This window comes from Brassica napus, chromosome A5, assembly GCF_020379485.1.
Source record: "Brassica napus cultivar Da-Ae chromosome A5, Da-Ae, whole genome shotgun sequence".
NCBI lineage: Eukaryota > Viridiplantae > Streptophyta > Magnoliopsida > Brassicales > Brassicaceae > Brassica > Brassica napus.
Genome location: NC_063438.1, coordinates 25,714,543 through 25,736,136, shown reverse-complemented (window position 1 = coordinate 25,736,136; position 21,594 = coordinate 25,714,543). Strand labels below are relative to the sequence as shown.

General features: G+C 36.7%; 4 protein-coding genes across 6 annotated transcripts; 1 reads left to right on the top strand and 3 right to left on the bottom strand.

Moving 5' to 3' along the window:
- Positions 1-125: 125 nt before the first annotated feature.
- LOC106452670 (DNA gyrase subunit B, chloroplastic) lies at positions 126-6,587 on the bottom strand. The gene is made up of 21 exons (XM_013894834.3): positions 6,409-6,587; positions 5,868-6,015; positions 5,694-5,774; positions 5,472-5,585; positions 5,335-5,391; positions 4,772-4,873; positions 4,321-4,471; positions 4,148-4,224; positions 3,890-4,000; positions 3,462-3,532; positions 3,086-3,227; positions 2,637-2,735; positions 2,392-2,520; positions 2,141-2,255; positions 1,852-1,919; positions 1,325-1,438; positions 1,125-1,241; positions 985-1,038; positions 791-896; positions 502-632; positions 126-414 (listed from the first exon to the last, which is right to left on the bottom strand). Exons 1-21 carry the CDS (start codon positions 6,546-6,548, stop codon positions 346-348), a joined length of 2,196 nt encoding a protein of 731 aa, XP_013750288.2. The 5' UTR covers positions 6,549-6,587; the 3' UTR covers positions 126-345.
- A 37-nt stretch (positions 6,588-6,624) lies between these two features.
- LOC106345580 (UDP-URONIC ACID TRANSPORTER 1-like) lies at positions 6,625-9,010 on the bottom strand. Its single transcript, XM_013784757.3, has 4 exons — positions 8,402-9,010; positions 7,667-7,770; positions 7,354-7,582; positions 6,625-7,284 (listed from the first exon to the last, which is right to left on the bottom strand). Exons 1-4 carry the CDS (start codon positions 8,909-8,911, stop codon positions 7,138-7,140), a joined length of 990 nt encoding a protein of 329 aa, XP_013640211.2. The 5' UTR covers positions 8,912-9,010; the 3' UTR covers positions 6,625-7,137.
- Positions 9,011-13,648: 4,638 nt separating this feature from the next.
- LOC125609090 (kinesin-like protein KIN-14L) lies at positions 13,649-18,810 on the top strand. Its single transcript, XM_048779999.1, has 19 exons — positions 13,649-13,847; positions 13,923-14,080; positions 14,159-14,305; positions 14,377-14,593; positions 14,729-14,814; positions 14,911-14,955; positions 15,176-15,277; positions 15,497-15,571; positions 15,721-15,802; positions 15,895-15,990; positions 16,062-16,235; positions 16,304-16,410; positions 16,484-16,662; positions 16,752-16,919; positions 16,994-17,244; positions 17,334-17,497; positions 17,586-18,109; positions 18,184-18,365; positions 18,461-18,810. Exons 1-19 carry the CDS (start codon positions 13,781-13,783, stop codon positions 18,535-18,537), a joined length of 2,901 nt encoding a protein of 966 aa, XP_048635956.1. The 5' UTR covers positions 13,649-13,780; the 3' UTR covers positions 18,538-18,810.
- On the bottom strand, positions 18,733-20,946 carry LOC125609091 (xylan glycosyltransferase MUCI21-like). 3 transcript variants are annotated; one of them, XM_048780000.1, is made up of 4 exons: positions 20,484-20,938; positions 20,316-20,387; positions 20,132-20,203; positions 18,733-20,041 (listed from the first exon to the last, which is right to left on the bottom strand). In XM_048780000.1, exons 1-4 carry the CDS (start codon positions 20,701-20,703, stop codon positions 18,867-18,869), a joined length of 1,539 nt encoding a protein of 512 aa, XP_048635957.1. In that variant the 5' UTR covers positions 20,704-20,938; the 3' UTR covers positions 18,733-18,866. The 3 variants fall into 3 exon arrangements, with proteins under 3 accessions (XP_048635957.1, XP_048635959.1, XP_048635958.1); XM_048780002.1 differs by lacking the exon at positions 20,132-20,203 and having other exon boundaries at positions 20,484-20,946; XM_048780001.1 differs by lacking the exon at positions 20,316-20,387 and having other exon boundaries at positions 20,484-20,944.
- Between the last annotated feature and the right edge of the window lie 648 nt (positions 20,947-21,594).

Here is a 21,594-nt window from a genome sequence, read left to right as displayed (position 1 = left end):
ACCCATCATTTGAAAGGTGGATTGAGTATATTTTTAGTTTTACATTTTTTTTTAAATTTAATTTTTAAATTTATATTTTTTAATTATATTTGTGTTCTGTTTTATATAATAAGATTTATCATAAATGATTAATAACTTTTTTTAATAATTATATTAAAATAGTTAGATAACACATATCAAAAGGTCATGTTCATGTTTTAATAGAATAGATGCAAATCAATTTAAGAAACCATGTTTCGGAATCAATAAAAGATAATTATATGGTAAAATCACAAAACAATAATGATGTCTCCTAACTTTTTCAAAGCTATCTCTTGGTATAGCTGAGGCAATAGCATGTGTTGTTCATATGTCAAGATGCTCTACATTGATTCTAGTCGCAGCGCTTTTGATGAGTTCCTTCCGGACATCGACCTGAAACAGATGCATAACACAGATTTACATCATGAGTTTTGCAGAACACAATGGAGCTCATCCCTCAATCTGAGTTTGTTGCCTTACCCTAGCACCCATGAGAGATGAAAAGACCACATTTGTTTCTGCTGCGTCATCAACAACTAGTTGCTTCAGTATCCTTGTATCTGGATTCATTGTTGTTTCCCATAGCTGCTCAGGCATCATCTCACCCAAACCTGCCGATGCACAAAAACAAAGGATGTTATTGGAATAATAATACTGTTGCGCCACCTCCAAGTTTTAAGGCATATCTAGATTTGGTTACTCATAAAAGCTAACCCTCAGAACTACAAACAGATTCATGATGTGAAAAAGCCACAAGACCAGGGATTACCTTTGAACCTCTGAATGTTGTATGATGCATTTCCAGGGAACGAAGCGATAACTTGTTTAAGAGCCGCCTCGTCATAGCAGTAATGCGCCTGTTTCCCCCTCTCAACCTGTTTGTTTTCAAAGAGAAAACTAGCTTTAGGAAAATAAACTTTCCGGAAATCTGAAGCATCATAACAATAACTGCTAAGAACTTACCTTGAAAAGAGGTGGAACACCAACGTATATGCAACCCGCGTCAAACAAGGCTCTCTGTAGAAAAGTAATTTCATTAAGTCCACCAGCAATCTAGAGGTTAGTTACTTAAAATGAATGTTTTATTCAGCTAAACATATTACCTGATATCTGAAGAAAAAGGTCAGCAGAAGTGTCCGGATATGTGCACCATCAACATCTGCATCTGTTAATATGATAATCTTATGGTAACGCAAATTCTCCATGTTGAAATCTTCTCCCTGGAAAATAGATTAAATGTCGCATTGAGTTTTCCAAGATTACTGATAAAAAGAGGAAAGAACAGATAGTAGGATAATATCACCTTCACTCCAAGACCAAGACCAAGAATTAGATTTTGAATTTCTTCGTTCTTATACATGGCTGCTTCATCCTTTCTCTCAATATTCAATATTTTACCTCTTAAAGGAAGAATCGCCTGCACAGATCCAAAACACTTTGTTACGCACAGAAGCAGAAAGGATGAAGCAAACCCCATATGAGGACACTATCTTGACCTGTGAATGATTCACCAATTTTGTATATGACACACTCAAATCCCCAAACAACATATCTCATCTATAGTTTGGTTCGTAATCTTATTGCTATCAAACAATGTTAATACTACTGAGAGACCCAGTTCAAGTCTTTTTGAGAGTAAAGAGAGGACTCTTATACTCACAAGCCATGGCTCACAAGTATCTGCATACTCAAAGAAGCCAACCATAATTTATTAGCATTAAACTTTGCATGTTTTTTTACCACTTGGACATGTGATGATAATTAACTATCCTTTTCTACCCCCTCACTGACTCTTGTCTAGTGACACAATAAGCAAGAATGATTTCTTACTTGGAAACGCCTGTCACGACCCTGTTTTGCGCTGCCACCAGCTGAATCTCCTTCGACTATAAAAATCTCTGATAACACAGAAAAAGAAGTCAGTAATTGACCAATATCGAGAGCTTACAAGTGTTAAAAGCTATGACCAGTACAAAACAACAGCCTCATGTTTCCTTTCCTATCTTCTCATTTAACTCTTAGAAGATCAAATTTGTGACAATTTAAAAGCTTTTATAGTCACATATACTAATGTTCTGATTTCAAACGAGAGGGCACTTCCATACTGGCTAATGCATACCAGATACTGCAGGATCTGTAGATGAGCAATCTGCCAGTTTCCCAGGAAGTGAGGATGACTTCAAAATGCTTTTTGATCTGACCAACTCCCTAGCTCTCTTGGCAGCCAGGGCAGCCTATAGAGATAAAGAGTCATTAGTTGAAATTAGTAACTAGGCGCTCTGTTATAGGCGGATGAGCAGTGAGGACGCACATACTTAATCACCGAATACACTAACTACATATATCTGAGCAGGTATATCAATGACATACCTTGTACGCATTCAAGGATTTGGAAATAATGCTTTCAAGAACATCTGGATGCAATTCCAAGTACTCCGTGAGGTACTCCTGGAGTGATTGGTCAACAATTTTTCTCACCTCTGGATTCCCTAGTCTCGTCTTTGGGAGGTTAGGCGACAAAAAAATATATTAATACGATACAAAAAATGGTTATGGCCAGGTGACCAGAGATCACTGCCAAAAAGAGGTCACCAAATCATTATGCTCTTGAGTACCTTTGTTTGACCTTCAAACTCGGGATCAGGAACCTTGACTGAGACAATGCAGGTCAATCCCTCTCTAACATGTTCCCCACTTAAGCTAATATCCTTCTCCTGAAAAACATAATCAAACGACAATAAATAAGCAACCACTTCAGAAATACATGGGTAAAACTGGTCAAGATAAATGCTCAAATGAATGCAAAGGCAACCTCTATAACTGGCAAGTTTTTCAGTTAAATCATTGATTAGTAAATTGTTCATTATCCGTTGAGCATGCATAAGTGAGAACGTATTGTAGCAGAGCCTATTAACTGCAGATATACTAGTATTGAGATTCAGCCTCAGTCCATGGAAAGACTCATTAACCCCAATAATGACCAACTAACACTATTATTCTGTGCAGTTTGTTTTTAAAAAAAAGTTCTAGAAACGGAAAATGCAGTTGATTACTGATAACACACCTTGATAACCTTTAATTTTTTTGCGAGGCTATTTAGAGTTCTTGTTAACGAAGCCTTCACACCTTCAATATGTGTCCCACCATCAATGGTGCGAATACTATTCGCGTATCCCAGCATCGTGTCTGAATACGCATCAGAGCACCTGGAACAATAACGAGACTATACAGTTAGATCATACCATCACATAACACATTCTCATCCAGAATAACTCCAACGTATAAAGTCACCAACTTTGCATACAGTACATCAACTGATGTCCAGTTTACAGAGCAAACGATAAAACCAGGCAGCCTAAATATTCACGTATGTGGTTCTAAGGTAAACGCAAGCAGATTATATATATTCATCATATAAGCAGAGGTAAATAGAAGGATACCACTGAAGTGCAACGTCAACGGTGGTGCCATTTATCTCTTTCCGGAAACCCAGCACATCATGGAGCGGTTTCTGAACAAAAGAGCTGTTAATTAACCTTTCCAGAATGACAGATAGTAATTAGGATGACCTATGAGACCTAAATGCATAAGAGCTAACTTAACAGAGATTGAGTCGACACAAGTTTATCATCATGCTAAGACAGAACCCTAAAGAATAATGAACTAACGGGTGAAACGTGGTCAACATATCTTACCATCAAGTTAGCAGGAAAATAAAAGTATTGGAACCATTCCCACTGGATTTTGTTTCATAAAACCCTTTCCACTTTAAAGTAATTCGCCGCAATATAACTTCTAGCATCAGTGATAGGCAAATATTTGAGACACTTTATTTAATATGACAAAGGATCCAGAGTGCAAGACTCACCTTATCGGTATTTAGCCAGCTAACATACTCAGTTAAACCTCCAGCATAAAAATATTCACTATACAGGTCCCTTTCTGGATCATCATCCTCCTTTTTCAGAGAGATTGTAACCTGCATTTATTTATATGAACAATTTGATTATGGAATAAGAACAGTACAGCATTAGTTTCTGTCAAATGAGAACTAATTCAAACGGCTAGGGGCCATGAACATGAAGCAAACAATTTGAATATTGCTGCCCTGTGAAAAAATGTATACCTTTGGATTTAGGAAAGCAAGCTCCCTAATTCTTCCAGCAATAGTGTTATGGTCAAACTGAATTGCAGTTGTGAATACTGAAAAAAATCAGATGTAGCAGAAAAGATAGTTTAGACATAAAATCCTCTCTTAGGAAGGGTAAAATAGGTTAGTACGGAAAAAAAGGGTAAAACCTTCTTTGTCAGGCCAAAACCTGATGCATGTCCCTTGAGTACCCCTTGACTCTGGTGGGAGGACATGACAAGTAAGTGTTGTTATGGGCTTTCCACGAGAGTACTTATGCTGGAACTCCATCCCATCTCTGCGAACAATAACCTCCAATGCCTGTGAACAGTAAGAGCTCCTTCATCAGTTGTATGAATATTATACTAATAGGATCTTGATGTCTTGCCATATATAACAGTTGCGTATAGCGGAAAGCATTTGAAATTGATAAACCTAGTACTCAGTAAGGAACCATTCCAGGAACTTTTTCATATGATGAGATAACTAAGCATAACCATTACATAAATATTTTAAAACCAAATACAAAATGCACAGAGAGAATTTTTCTATTTAGCAGAGAAGAAAAAGTAAACAAAGCACAGAGGAAAAGGGAGCAATGTACTAACGGTTAGAACTTACCTCTGATAAAGCATTCACAACCGATAAACCTACACCATGCAATCCACCAGACACGCTGTACCCACTACTCTTGCCACCAAACTTACCCCCTGCGTGTAAGACCTGCATAAATAAAAAGCATGACTGATTAATTGCATGACCAAAAAATCAGAATGAAAAAACCATAAATACATGTGATTTTACATTAAAACCAACACCATAGACCACTCACTAAACAATATATAGCAAAACTAGAATCATCTGCCTGAGAAGAGCTAACAATCCATAACAAAACGTATCAGATGGTACATAAATAATAAACACCTAAAAGTTCCTGTCCCTGTGAATATCTTTGTTATGAAAACCATAAAACCTTGAATAAGAAGTCTGCTTGCGGTAGGGTTACTACACAAATTTAACATTTACCAGGTCTCTACTATACTAGTACTGAAAACAAGTCTAACATGAGGTGTTGTACTACTTAAGAATCTAGACTGCGCTAGCTCATGAGGATAAAATAAACCGTTAGTAATTAACAGTAGAACCTTAAAGCGATCTTAAGGCATATAAGGCAAAGATAATACCGTGAGGACAGTCTCCAAAGAAGATTTTCTCGTTGCGGGATGCAAGTCCGTAGGTATCTGCAAGAAAAGTATATTGATGAAAGAAAACTATATGAATAAAAATACGAGAGAATGAGTAAGTGTAACAGATCACATACCCCACGTCCATCATCAGAAATGCTGACTGAACCATCTGCATGTAAAACAACGTCAATCTTTGAAGCAAAACCAGCTTGTGCCTCGTCAATTGCGTTGTCAAGTATCTCATAAACCTAAGAAAAACAACGAGTATTGGAAAAAGGTTAAAATTATAAACAAGTTAAAAGGAGACAGTGAAGAACAAGAGAGTTCAAAGAAAGAAAGAAGAAAAATAGGATTACCAGATGATGCAAACCACGAGATCCAGTGCTCCCAATATACATCCCAGGTCTTTTCCTGACAGGGTCTAAACCTTCCAGCACCTAGTGCATCACAGATATACACATAAAGTGAAACTAGAAGATTCATAGTAGCTATAAATGGTCATCTGAACAAATCATCAGAACAGAAATTACTTGAATGTGCTCGGAACTGTAATCCTTAGAGGTGGAGCTCTCATGGAGAGAATCAGTGTCCATGGTGGATGACATAAAGGACCTTGGTGAGACCGCATTTCTTAGTACAAGTCTTTGACTCAAAACCTTAGCTAACTGGAACTTTATCCTGAAACCAACACAGACTCTACTTAGATAACAATTAAAGACTATTCAAACAACCAAGTTTTTGCTTTACACTATGGAAGAGAATCACATATAAACAAATTAGAACCAAGGATTAAGGAAGTCTACTACATAAAGAATAAAACTTTCTGAGCGGACAGAGCTGAACTTAACACTAGAAAACCAAAGCTGAAGAAAGCAATTTGACTTCACTGAAATAAAAAGAGTATATAACATCATCAGTTCTCAATTTTGATTGCTTGTAAACTTTCAGGGTTCGCAAAAAGTAATGATTTTTTCTAAGCAGCGGAAGCTAATTGTTATGCTCATATTCATTTACTGGGTTAGTTTCACTGAGAACCAAGAGGGAGAAGTCAAAGAGGGCAGGAGCTAAAACCTGGGTGTTGAAGAGGAGAGCGAGGAGGAGTGACGGTGAAGTGAGGGGCATAGGGAGTGGGAGAAGAGACGGGGACGAGAAGAAGCCATGAGGCGAAAATAGAGGTGAAGATAAGAGGGTGGCCTCTGAAGAAGAGCCATGGAAGAAGAGTGATGGAGACAGGAGGAGATAGTTTTCTTCTGCTTCAAACCATAAAGAAAAAAGTTCATGGGCCGGTTTTTCAGACCCACCCATATCCGGAACCGGCCTCGGCCCAATTATGTTTTTAATATAACAGTTTTTTTTTAGTATAACAGTTTAACAATTTGTTAATCTAACTAAAAAGTGAAACAAACTAAAAGTTATAAAAAACCTTTTTTCGGGTAAAATGTGAAGATGAAAGTTATTTAGTATAATTTATCTTGCTAACAATTTATTCTCATGATTGTGAGTTGTGTATATTCAACTTAGTGCGTAATAATGGTTTTTTTCAAATGGAATTTGTATAAAATTGATATACTATTTGAAGAACACAGTGTGACAAGAGAAAGTGTATTCAAACACAACAATGGTCAATGGAAAAAAGATCATAAAATCTAACACAATACGATATATAAAGTTCAGATAAAAAATGAGTATGAGATCAGAAGTATGTAGTATATATCTCTAAAGGTTTATATGTCAAAATTTCATCAGTTCCTAAGATCCATCAGAAAGGAAGTAAAACAGAGACAAAGGAGTCTCTGAAGCTCATCTAAACCTACGTTTAGTCTCTCCATAAGCAACAACCCCAAGCACCGTTATACTATACCCACCAATTCCCATCACCGTGACCGGGTTTCTGAAAAGCAAGATCGAGATCACAACCGCAACCGCTCCTTTGGCGTTTCCAAGAACCTGAAAAACATTGAACATTAGCACCTACTAGTTTTGTAAATTGGTGAAATGTTTTTTTCATTTTGTTACCTGGAGGGTAAGTGCGCTGGTGTGCTTGGTGACAAGAAAGTTCAACAAGTTGGCTGAATAAGCCATTATAGAGTTAACCAAGAGAAGTACCCACATGTACTTATGTTGTCTTGCGAGTGATAGTGTCACACTCATCACATCTGGTTCCATTACTATTGTGACGGGTAGAAGCGCAATGACGGCTATAGGGGACATGTACAACATCAAATTCATCGAGTTCAACTTTTCTCTGCAAGGGAACTTAAGTGATCTTAAAACTCATTAATATACAGAGTCCTGTTTCATTAAGTAATGATCTTATTTACGGAATTACCCTTCGGAAGAAAGTAGGATGCCTTGAAGAACTGATTTAAAAGCTCTTGCAGCAGTAGCACTGATGCACATAATGAATCCAAACCAGTGAAAACCTGGCTCACCCTGTAGCACAAAATCAACAAGAAACAACATGACAATAACGAATATTCGACGACGACAAATACTTTGCAGGAAAACAGACAAATCACAGCACAATGTTGATTGTAAGAAAATGGCAATAGTTATAAGAAGAAAGTCTGAAGCTTTAGATAACACAGAGCTCGAATAATAAGCCAAGTAAAAAGGATGAAGCTTTAGATAAATAACACAGCCACAAGCTAAATGTATACTAAACGTAATCACATTCATGTAAAAGATCATGAAACAAAGCAAATCTTGTTGTGTATTAGACACAGTCACACAGACGTGGAACACAAGCAACCATCTTTAATGTATTAACCTAAACATTAGACATGTAAACCTACAGAGACAGAACACATATCTTTTGATTCAGATGAAATGTGTTGTCTCTGTATATTAACACAACACAGGGCTAAACGTAATCACAATCATGAAACAGAGCAAATCTTGTTGTGTAAATGTATGAGACACAAACGTGGAACACAAGCAATCATCTTTAATGTAATTTAACCTAAACAACGGATCAAACATCTAAATCTACAGAAACAGAACACATTTCTCCTGAATCTGTAAAACATCACGAATCAACAGACAGGACAGAGAAAACGTTTACCCCACTAGCGATCACGACACCGGTAACAACAGGGACGAGAGCACCATAAGTAATCCAAGCCTCTCTCTTAAACGTCATGAGATACGCAAACAGCGCTGTGAAAAACGGCGTCGTAGCCCCCACGGCTTGATTAAACGAAACAGGAAGATAACGAAGGGAGACGTTTCCTCCAACAACGGAGGCGCAGAAGACGACGCTGAGAGTCGCGACTTTCATGAACTGGGAGCGAGATTTGAGGTGCTGGAGAGGGACGAGCTTGAGGAAGACGATGGAGAGGTAGCTGAGGATGGCGCAGGCGGACATGTGGCACATCGTGAGGAAGATGGGGAATTTGAATCCGTAGTTTGAGAGGAGGAACTTGTTGAGGAGAAGGACGCCGATGTTGGAGGTGTACCAGAGGATGATTAGGGATAATATGAAGAGGGTTTGTTTCTTCGGGGAAGATGATGAAGAAGACGACGATGAGGACATTTCTGGTTTTTGATCTGGGTTCTTCTTGTTGTTGTTCATCTTCTTCGTTGATGAGATGAAATCGAAATGTGGTTGGAGTTTTTGATAGGAGACGAGATAAATTAGCTCCTTGCCTCGTGCATGGGGATGAGAGAAAGTATTGAATTGTTGTGTTAGTAAACGTAGTTAATGCAACATTATTAAATTTATAAGACAATTGATCATCTTAAAAGCAATTTAGATTTTTTTTTTGTCAAATTGGTATTCATGGCAGTTTGTTTTCCTCGGATTAGGTAAGAAATTTGGATAATTGGTCCACGATCTAGATTTATTATTTGTTAAGACATGTGTTTTGTTTTCAGTTGAATGCAAATCTTCTGTTTTTGTATGTTAAATGAACTCTTACGTGTTATATACTACTCCCGAATATATATGACTTGGCTAATAAGATCGTTTCAGTTCCAAAGAGAGAGTCCCTTGAAGCTTCCGAACATCGTGGCTTGATTCCAGGCAGCGGAACGGGACAATAGCGGCTTCATCGACGACGACAAAGAGCTTCAGGGGGAATGCTGGTGTATTGGGTTGAGTCGAGCTATATATTTAACTTTTTGCGGTTTTACGCCTACATGAGAATTACGGTTAGTCGATCGAGGTCTTAACCAATGACTTTTTGTTGTTGCTTCGCTTTTTCTCTGAGCTATCCCATGGCCGGTCAGCCATCCACCTTTCCAACCAGCTCCAACCCTAAGCCGGGCTGTTAGGATCCATGAACAGCGTGTTTTCAGGTTTCAGGTTGCTCTTCAAGTCTTGCTGCAAGTATAAGCCAAGATCCACTCATACGAAGTGACTGAGTTACAAAAAACGCTGGGCAGGATAATGAAACTTGGAAGTGGTAAATGACAACTGCATCTGAGAGTACACAAAAGTGACACTTTTAATGCCTCTAATCTCTTTAGCATGATTCTGAAGAAGTTACTTATGGCCAGCCTGATTCTCTTCTTACATCATGATTCTCCTGGAACAGATTTGTGACTGTACACGAATGAGAATCTAGATAAATTTAAGGTCATTTGCAGCTAACTTATTCCCTTAACTAATTCATTGATTAAGGGAATTATTAGTTGATGAAAATCGCAAGGTCTCTGTTTTTGGGTCTTAAGGGTGTTGGTTTTTGAATATATGTTGTTAAGTGTGATGTATTGGATTCTACATCTTTCATTAACACATCTTATATATTCCATGGAAAAACAAAGAGTAATAGAAAAAGATGTTTTCATACCAAATTATAAATTTTAGACACAAATTAAAGTTTCATTACTATCGATAGGAATAATGTTTGTTCAAACCTTCTATACTTTCTTGATTTGGCACATCAAACTCCTATATTTCTTTTTTATTTACTTCCTACTCACAGAAAATTTCCAAGGAATTTCGTTCTTTTTTAAACAGGAGGTATTAACAATTTTTAAGCTCATTACATTCCCCATCAAAAATTACCTTGGAATTGAGAAAAGTCTGGAGGTAGTTTCTGTTTCAAGCTATTTTTAATGTTAGACCAAAAGAGTATAATGCACTATTCATGTGCAATTTTCTTAGTTGATTTTGTGTGGATGGAATGGTTTATACAACTCAAATGTGTAAATACTTACACTACATATTTACTTAGTGTACTAAGAATTTTTTATTTCAAATATCCTTTTGAAACAAAGCTTAATGATTTTTTTTATAATTTCAAACATTGCCCAAAGAAAATAGCTTGAGTTAATGTTTTGCAAGTTGGTAACTAAACAACTATGTTCCACAGAGGCATGAAAATCAAATAATAGTAATACTAAATTATATAGTTATATATTGTAAGATTTATGTTTAATTAATTAATTAATTATTTGCTTGGCAAATATCTAGAGTCTAGTCATGTAAGTAGCTTTTTGTGATTTGTTTTATGTTTAGTCGATTAACAACCTGTGACAATAGCAACGAACTTCTTTAGGATGGAGCACTCGGTTGTGACTTCTTATTGGTACTTGAGTGACATATTTTTGACTCGTAAGTATCGATGATTAGAGTACCTCTGTCTCCAATAAAAATAAATTTAAGTTAATCTGAAAAAACAAATTTTGATATATATTAGTGTTACTATGTTTTTTTGCAGGACCCATGACATTAGTGTTAGTTGTCGTAAGTGCTTCCACGGTCATTTAGCATCTTTTTTTTCCGGGGTGACTGTTGCCATAATCAAAGATGCTTATAAAGATTATCTATGGTTGTCCATGTTCAGAGGCATGTCTCCACGTCATATCTAGTTTCTTTGCGATGTCACATCTATATCTTTTTCTTCTCTTTTAATCAGATTCTAGAATGTTAGACTTTAAACCCTATAATGTTACATGTAAACATGAAATGTAATGACTTATAATAGAAATTGGTATATAAAAAATGTTTTGATTCCTCAAAGCTTTCAAAAGCGAATTCGATATATATAAAAAAAGAATGTATTGATCACTCAAAGCTTTCAAAGGGAAAGTATAATATCAATCACCTTCTGCTTGTCTCCAAAAGGACATGTATACAAATTTTTTTTATTTCTCTGGCATTTTTTTCTTGTATAGTTTGTATATTGAATAATTATAAAACAAATAAACTGAAACTTACTTTATGAAAACACACAAAATTAAAAATATAACACTGAAATCTTTGAATTCACACATATTGCCAAAACTCCGGCATCATAAAAAAATTATTGAATACAAAATCAACTTTTAAGTCATTGTGAATGTTGCAACGAAGAAAAACAAAAGAAAATAACATATAAAGTTACTCCTCTTGTTCTTTTTCATCCTCTTTGGGTCGAGTGGATATAAAATCAAGTTTCGTCCTATGCTTCTTCCATTTCCTCACAGCCAGATGATGTGGGAGAATAGATACAAACGAGCTGAGAGATGCACTCTTGAGCCTTGGGTTTTCAGTGTGTCAAGTGGTTTTGGATCAGCTTGTTTCAAAGTTTGAAAAAATCGGAGGATGGAATAGGGCTATTGAGTATGACAATTTCATCGAGTATATACGTTCGTTTTAAGCCCATATTACTTTTATCTTGTCCTCTGTAGAAAGGTAAAATAGCCATACTGATTCTGGTTTTTTTGTTGTCTAATTGATGCAAGTGTTATTTGACTGTAAAGGTATAATACTATTCTCGTTGCTTGAATCACATTCTTAGACAATGTGCAGAATAGGGTGTGTTTGTGTTTTGATGAAATATAAAATGCAGGGGTTGACTGAGAAGTTTAAGGAAAAAGGATACGGCGTTATCACTTATCAGGCTCAGCTACTTTCAACTACGAGGCCTGCATGCTCAAGTCTTGTGGATTCGCATTGTTTTAAATGTACTAAACACAAATTTTATTAAATCCAATGAAATAAAATTTTGTTTTGGTTTTGTCAAAAGGCCCATAAAACGAGTTTAACGGTCCAATTGTCCCATAGAATTTGATTTCGTTCCATTATCGAGGCCCAATATGTCTTAGATTGATAATTATAATCAAACAAATTATTATTGTTGATAAAAAATAATTTATTATTAATATCTTAAGAAAGTTTACATTAACCACCGCTAATATATTTGGGCAATTGTCAATAATAGCACCTTTTGAAGTTTATGTCACAAAAATAGCACTAGAAGGAGAAAGTCACAAAAATGACATTCATTAAAGGGTAAAATATCCCTAATACCCTTGGTTTAAAATTAAATAAACAAACAAAAATAAATAAAAATAAATAAAATAAAAATAAAAAAATAAAAATAAAAAAAATAAAAAAAAATAATAATTTTTTTTATAGTTTCAGATTACATGTTTTCAGATTCGAAATTTTTATAAATTTTTTTATAAATTTTTTTTTTTTAAATTTTTTTTTCAAATTTTCTTTTTATAATTAAAAAATACTTTTTGAAACTGTTTTTAAAATTTTTATTTTTTATTTTAGTATTTATTTTTTATAAAATTTTAAACCCTAATTCCAAAACCCCACCCCTTAACTCTAAACCCTAAGGTTTGGATTAATTAACCCAAGGGGTATAAGTGTATATTTACCTCTTTAATGAAACCTATTTTTGTGACTTTGAGCTTTGAGTGCTACTTTGGGAACAAAAACTTGGTTTAGTGCTATTCTAGTCTTTTTCTCAATATATTATCTGGTATTAAAAACTCGCAGCACAAAAGCCCATCCATGTATGTTAATAAAATCAAAAGCAGCAACATTACATTTTTGAAAACAATTTTTAGTGACGTTTAAATTGAAACTAATCCCTCTAATTTCTACAAATGATAGGTGAACCCCATAGAAAACATTTAATACATATATATGTCTCTTTCTGAAGATCCAACAAATATATATACTTTTCGCTTGTATCTGGTAGGAAAATCGTGATGATAAGTTACTTATGATGTTTTTTTCTCAAAAATAGACATAATTAACTAACAAATCTGATTTAGTTCAAATTGTCTTTTTTATAAGTCTTAACTTCCATTTAAAAAAAAGTTTTCATTTATGTGTGTTTTGAGGTTTTTTTACATCATGTTTGGAGTTATTAGAACTACTTACAAGTATTTTATCTTGAATTGAATTTAGCATAAAGAAAAACAAATTCTGTAATCTGAGCCAATTTAATTTAAAATAAAAAATAAAAAAGTGCTTTACCATCTTCGAGGCCGTTGAAACAATAGGGAATGGACGGTCAGGATTAGTTCATAAGCTTTTTGAATTCAAAACACAGTAGTTAACGTTACAATTTTGCTAGATTCCTAAATATCCGATTCAACCCCAAAGAAACACACAAGCAAGCAGAAGACGACGACGATTTCGTTTGATCTCGCATTCTCACTTCCCTTCAATTTTCTTTTCTAGGGTTTGAATCAAACACAATCTCCGATTCTAATGGCAAGCGCGATAACCACTGGGTTGCACGAGTTTCATTTGGCGTCAAGAAGAGCCGAAGAAGCAGGTTCGTAAACAAAAATATCGGAGAAAAGTTTCTATTTTTTTTATTCGATTGTGATTTGATTTGCTTTCTTTGCAGCGTCGAGGCGGTTTCAAGCGGTGCAATGGCTTCAATCGATAGTGGGTAAACTCGGTATCTCGGATCAGCCGTCGGAGAAAGAGTTTGTTTCTTGCTTGAGAAACGGTTTGATTCTTTGCAATGCTATCAACAAGATTCACCCAGGAGCCGTCTCCAAGGTTATAAAATAATCTTTTTTTTTTGTATTTCGAGTTTAGACTTCAATCACATTTTTTAATTTTGTTTAAAACGTAAAGGTTGTGGAGAGCTACTCGCATCTGCAGTCGTTTAACAGAGAGTACCAGCTTCCTCAAGCTTATCAGTATTTTGAGAACGTTAGGAACTTTCTTGTGGCGTTGGAGCAGTTGAGGCTTCCTGGATTCGAAGCTTCTGATCTCGAAAAGGTAAACACTTTGGGACTTGGAGAATCTTTTTCTTATGTTTGGTGGTTTAACATGAGGTGTGGATGACACAGGATAATCTTGAGGCTGGATCAGTGAGCAAAGTTGTGGACTGTATCTTGGGACTCAAGGGGTATCATGAGTGCAAGATGACTAGCAGTGGTTACAAGCACGTCAAAACGCCGACGTTTCAGCTCTCTGCAACTAAGGTTCTTCCGGTTAGTGCTTCCAAAGCGTCTAGGCAGTTGGAGAGAAACGATTGTGCAGATGGTGAATCTGATCAACTCAAAGGTATGATCCTTCGTTTCTCTCTTATGTATAGTCACGTGTAGAGACTGTAACATGTTCCTTTTCGGCCACATCATTGATAGAAACTATTTACACTCTACTTGATTTATCTTGAATGTATAATTTTGATGTTTACAGTGATAGCCAAGTTGGTGGCAGATCACATTTTTAACTCCAAGGAAAATATTGATGAGAATCTTATCTCACTTGAGAATGGCAGCGAGGTAAGTTGAAATATTCTGCCTCACGTACTATGCATTTGTTCAACTCTTAATACTGTTAACACTCAGACTAACTTGGTTCAATTCTTTGAATTGCAGAACTCTACAGTAAATTTCCAGAAAATCATCTCAAGATTCCCAGAGGTGAGTGTTCATGTTGAAGTCTTGATAACTTGTTGGATACTATAAATGAATCTACCTGTATTCAATATCTCAGTGGCCATTTGTTGCGTTCTTCAGTTAAATAAGACTTGTTACTTGAAGCTTTTTGCGTTGAATATTAGTCTGACAAGTGTTATATGTCCACCCTGCTTTGATAGATTAGTCTGACACTGTTGAAATATGTGCCCAATGTTATGAACAGCTTCAATCAATCTTCAAGAATTTCCTTAACGAAGGCACCCCGAAACCATCAGACGTAAGACCTATGCCTCTGGAGGAGTTACCTGTCAATGAAGATGACAAGGTATGTTTCTTTATTCTTTTCTCTTTATACCAGTAACACGAACAAGAACAATATTAGTATCTTCTGTTTCACCAGTCATCTCCATGTTTTTTCCATCCAAGTTTTGATTAATGCTATGGTTATGTATTCACAAGTTATAGCTTTTATCGCTTACTGATTACAACTGCTCTTTCTAGTGTTAAGTTTACACTAACAAATTGCTGGATATGTTTTTCTCAGTGCCGCACAAGTCTGCTACACACGACAAGTTACAACCATAAGCGTTTACTGAAAACACAAGAAAATGAGCTTGCGGTACGTGTAAAATTTAGCGAAGTTTTGGACAAGATATTTGTCGCTTGCGTACCTCTTTTCCTGTCAATACCTTTTGGCTAACTCTCTTAACTTTCATTCTTATTTGTCTGTAACATGTGTTCTAATTCAGGCATGCTTATCTTGTTCAGGTTCTTAAGACTTTGTTCATACAAACGAAGCAGGATTTTAAGGAATTTCAGGCTCATCTGCAAAGAGATCTGATGGAACTAGGTTAGTTTGTTTTCTGAATAAACTGTCGGTACTTGTTTTTTCATTTTCTGGTTTTAAATCCAACATTCTGGGATATGCTTTCTTATGCACAGGGAATCAGATGCAAGAGATGTCATCAGCAGCTCAAGGATATTACAAAGTGGTGGAAGAGAACAGAAAGTTATATAACATGGTGCAAGATCTTAAAGGTAGAGAAAATAGTTAACACGAGTTTTGCTCTTTTCATAAATGTCATAACGCCATGTCTAATATCCTGCAGGAAACATAAGAGTGTTCTGCAGAGTCAGACCGATCTTCAACAGTGAAATGAAAGGTGTAATAGACTACATAGGAAAAGATGGCTCTTTGTTTGTTCTGGATCCATCAAAGCCTCAAAAAGATGCAAGAAAAACTTTTCAGTTTAATCAAGTGTTTGCTCCAACAGCAACTCAAGGTAACTTTGCATTTTTACTCAGAGGTTATATAAGCATGTGTCAAGTCTCACACTTCTCATGTTTACAGATGATGTATTCAGAGAAACACAGCCATTAATCAGATCCGTGATGGATGGTTACAATGTCTGCATTTTTGCTTACGGACAAACCGGATCAGGCAAGACATACACAATGGTGAGAATACAAACTAGAAACATCATCTTGCCTTTCTACATTTATACTTGTTTATAAAAATTTCCTGATGCAGAGTGGTCCTCCGGGGAGATCAGCTACTGAAATGGGAATAAACTATCTAGCTCTCAATGATCTCTTTCTGATATGTGATAAAAGAAAGGACATGATGACGTATGAGATATACGTCCAAATGGTTGAAATCTACAACGAACAAGTCCGAGACCTTCTTGCTGAGAATTCCTCCTGCACCAAATATCCTTTCATGCTGGAATTTTAATTTTCTGGTTTGTTTATCTATCTAACGATCTACCTAGTGTTGTTATTCTTGACTATATATCCACATTAGATATTAGAACCTGCTCCAGTGAGGATGATGGCTTAAGTCTCCCAGATGCTACTATGCATTCCGTGAATTCCACCATGGATGTCCTTCGGCTGATGGAGGCTGGTGAGGTGAACAGGGCTGTTAGTTCCACGTCCATGAATAATAGAAGTAGTCGGTCTCACAGGTTCTATATTCCACAACTTAAACTACACACACACTCAGAATTATATTATCTAAAAATTCGTTGTCTTTTTGTAGTATTTTTATGGTGCACGTACGTGGGAAAGACACATCTGGAGGTACCATCCGGAGTTGCTTGCATCTGGTGGATCTTGCAGGGAGCGAGAGAGTAGATAAGTCAGAGGTCACAGGAGACAGACTCAAGGAAGCACAGTATATCAACAAATCTCTTTCTTGTCTCGGAGATGTGATTTATGCATTGGCTCAGAAGAACTCTCACATCCCTTACCGAAACAGCAAGCTGACTCTTCTACTCCAAGACGCATTAGGTACTTAACTAATATGATTCCTTATTAGTTAATTATCTATTTAGTGAACAAACGATATTCAGTGGCTGTCTGTGATGTCTTTGTTTCAGGAGGTCAAGCCAAAACACTGATGTTTGCTCATTTGAGTCCTGAAGAAGACTCCTTTGGGGAAACAATCAGTACATTAAAATTCGCGCAAAGAGTTTCCACAGTCGAACTTGGTGTTGCTCGTGCACACAAAGAAACTAGAGAGGTTATGCATCTCAAAGAGCAGGTTTGTAGACAAGTAACTAATATTTCATTTCCAGTTTGTGTATAGATTTTGTGAGCCAACAAGCATTTTTCTTGTATCCTTCTTTCAGATTGAACACCTGAAGAAGGCTTTGGGTTCTGGAGACTGGAACAGTGTTTCCTACAGTGGAGCAAAGGAGATAAAATCTCCTTTAAGCAGGCCGATGGCTACAACAGAGAGAACTCCTCCACGTCTGAGAAGATTAAGCATCGAAAACTGTAGCAACGCAAAGGCAAACCTTGAAGACAGAAAAGGTGTTAAGTCACCTTTGGCCTCTCGTCGTGCACAAAGGTTGAGTATAGAGGGTCCAAGGTCCTGTAAAAAGGAAGAAAATAATAAAGGAGATCCCACCATGGAGGTGCAGCAGGTCAAGAGTCCACTGAGTCCTCCTGTAAGCTCTTATCGTACCAGAGCAGTGAAAGTAGATGGCAGAACAAGCATTCCTCAACTCCAGCTGTTGCAGACTCCTGTTAAAGAAGATCCCAGAAACGAGATACAGTTTATTTCTGTGGATTCTAGGACTAATGGAAAAAGTTCACACATACGGAAGTCACTGAGGACAATCGGAAAGCTGATCAATGGCTCAGAGAAGAGGTATGAACATGACTTTATGTCTATCATAATATTATGCATCTGCAGGTTTATTGAAAACGTTTTTGTTACCACAGAAAGGAGAACATTCCTACAAATCCACGGTCACCGCTTGGAGTCTCAAATAATTTCAGTGGTGTGAAGTCGCCACACACAACCAACGCTAAAACACTGAGAAGGCAATCACTCACAGGTGTAATGCCATCAGGAACTGAAAGATCACGTAGATCCTCAATAGGAGGAAATCCAATTGAGAATGGTTAGTAACATCTTAGCGTTCACAAGTCTTATAACTAACGCTTTTTTTATCAGAACAAAATCAATATCTAAGTTTTGTTTGTTGGCCTTCCATAGGTGAAAGTGGTGTAAGAACTGCAAAGACACCTCCACCTGTGCGTTCATCATCAAAGATAGGGAAGAAGAGGACGTAACTAAAGAGTATTGAAGAATAACACGTTCCCTTGCTTTGGCTCGAAGCAAAGTTTCTCACTGAAGTCTTCTTTTTCAGCATCTCACTTCAGTTTTATTCATTTTTTCTTCTTAGTAAATAAGAACTCAACTTGAGATGGCTTCTGACTGTAACACAGATGCTTCTGGTTTAAGCCATTCTTAGCAGTTTGGTGTTCTTGTCTCAATAACATTGAATTCATTAATGTCACGGTCACATTTTTAAATCGTTACAAAAGAACTTTGCATTTACTGTTTTTTTGTGCAGACTATACAGTTACAACAACAACAACTTGTGAAAACACATTGCACGTCATCTATTTGATTTTGCATAAGCATCACTCAAAATCTTCTTGAATCTCCTCAGATCTAACCTCACTTGCTGTTTGGTTAAGTATATCCCCTTTGTGAACTGCCATCCTTTCTGAGTGATGCTTCTTGGATCTCTTAGGATTGGATCATTTTTATCATATTGTTCATACAGTGAGCTCTCTCTTGGAAGAATCTTATAACCAATGTAGTCTAGACCAAGCTTCTTTGCCGGTTCTCCATAATACGTCTCTGCTGCCCAATCTGTCCCTAGTGGAATGATCTGGATAAAGACACCTCCAGGTTTCATGAACAGGAAATGAGTCATTGCTGCTCCATGCACCCCAACCATGACTGTGCTTGAGTTGAGAACTCTGTAGATCTTTGCTAGTTCTGTTGTTTTGTCAGGTCTCAAAACCTCCACTTGAAACCCAATCCTCTGAGCCAGTTTCACCATCTGGTCTTCGTTTGTTATGGCTCGAGACCCGGTTCTTGAGAACAAAGCTAGCTTAGGCTTCTTAGCGTTTCTTCTCTTTGCTGCTTTTCCCTTGAACCGACGCTCCTCTGCAGCGTCCAGTACGTTGATTCTTGGTCTATAAGCTTGATCAAGTAGGTTCTTGAACTCAGTGATAGTTGTTCTATCGTCTTGCATCTGAGAAGGATCCACAGTTAACTCACCATGGATCTTAAGACCAACGATAGCTTCCTTGAAGCAGTGAGTTCTCTTGTCTTTGGTGAAATCAATGAGAGGATAATCAGAGAGCTGAGAGATAACATCTCCATACTTCATCTCCCACCACTTGTGATACTCAGCAATCACAAAGACAACCTTTCTGTTGTAACGTTTAGATGTTATAAACAAAGGTATGAGCCCGTCGTTGAACTCATGGTAGAGGTTTCCGGTGTATCCTCCGGTGGAGAATAGCACGGCGGGTACTTCATGGGTGACTTGGCAGCTATGCTTATCGCCGGAAAGCTTCACAAGTTTCAGCTCACCGATGGTATCCATAATACTAGTTTCCCACTTTCTTGTGTATGGTTTGATTATTTCTTGGGAGACATGGTCATCACTGGAGGTGTAGAGGAAGATGGAGGAAGAAGGAGAGTGTGTTCTGATGTCTCCTTTCATGAAACATATGTCTGAACGGTAACCGGTTCTGTCACATGATATGCTCTCTTCTGCATAATCACCAGTGGAAAAAAAAACACTGAGAACCCTTTTCTTGAAGCATCAAGAATGGTAGGAAACATAGGGTTAAGTATACTAACCAGGTTTTGACGGTTTGGGAGGTTCTGTAATGTTCTGTGAAACCTGGTTTTTAATCTCTTTTATTGAAGAATCTGCAGAAACATTATGAAGTGAAATTAGTTTAGGTTAACAACAACAAAAAAGACAGAAGTGGGTTACTTGGATGTTACGGATGAGAAACATAGCAGAGGATTAAGTACTAACCATTTTTAGACGGTTTGGGAGGTTCAGTAATGTTCTGTGAAACTCTATCTTCAATCTCTTTTATTGAAGAATCTGCAACAACATATGAAGTTAAAGTAGTTTAGGTTACTAACAAAAAAACAGACAGAACTAATTTGCTTGTGATACAAGTTAGAAGAAGAATCATACCGATGAGAAAGAGAGCAGAGGGGTAAGGGAAGTAAAAGAGGTGAGGAGCAAAGACAAAACAACTTGAGACAAGTGTGAAGAGAAGAAGATATACAAGCTTAGGCTTAGGTCTCTTTGCGCTGTTCCCAGAAGAATTATTCAAACCGAAGGCATAAGGAAACATCTTCATAGACTCGTCTTGTTTGATGTGTTCAACTTTTTTCAGATTCTGTCTCATCATTTACTTGTTGATCAAGTCACATAGATGAGAAACATATAGAGGGTAAGATAGAACTTTTTCTCAGTAAACAGAACCTCTACCTATCTAGCTAGAGGCGAGAGAAAGAGAGAGATCAAGTAGTAGAGGCGTTTTCTGGGTGTTGTTGTAAGGTTTTCCTTTGAAAACAGAGTTTATATATCTTAAGACAACGACGTTAGCATATACTATTCTTTGGAGGAGAGAGAGAGACGTTTCTGGTATTGTTTAGGGGGAGAGAGAGAGAAACATACTAAGTCTTGAGGTTTTCTTCTCTCTTGGTCTAGATAGAGGGATGGAATTAGGGAGACGTGTGGGAGAACGAGAAAGGGACTTTGGCCAAACCCATCTTTTGAGTTGCGTTTATATGTTGCTTGGATCACAAGATCCCTTTTTCCTTTAAATCATGTTTGGTAAAATGCCTAATTAGTATTAATGTTTGTTATATTAATCGACTTGGTTGGAATAATTGCATCAGTGACATATTAATCTCCCTTATATGGAATTTATGTCTTAATCAACAACTATAAAAGTTGAAATAGTGATGTATTCTATCTGGCATGCTCCAATCTTATTATCTGAGTTCCAGCTAACTTAGATTAACAATCTTGTGGGTTGAACCGGAAATAAACATTTTATTTTTTTGTGGTAAAAGGCTGCATGGCCCGGAACTAGTTTTATGGTTCAAACTTCAACTCAAAAAAATCCAAAAATGTTGTTGTCATATCATAATGCCATCGGTGTAGACAAGTTGTTTTATGGATTTAATTATAGATTAAAATATTTGATAAGACCAATCTACTCATAGGGATGACTAATTAAGAACAAAGAATTTCAAATTATTGGATACTATTATATTATGAAGAAGGGAGAAAT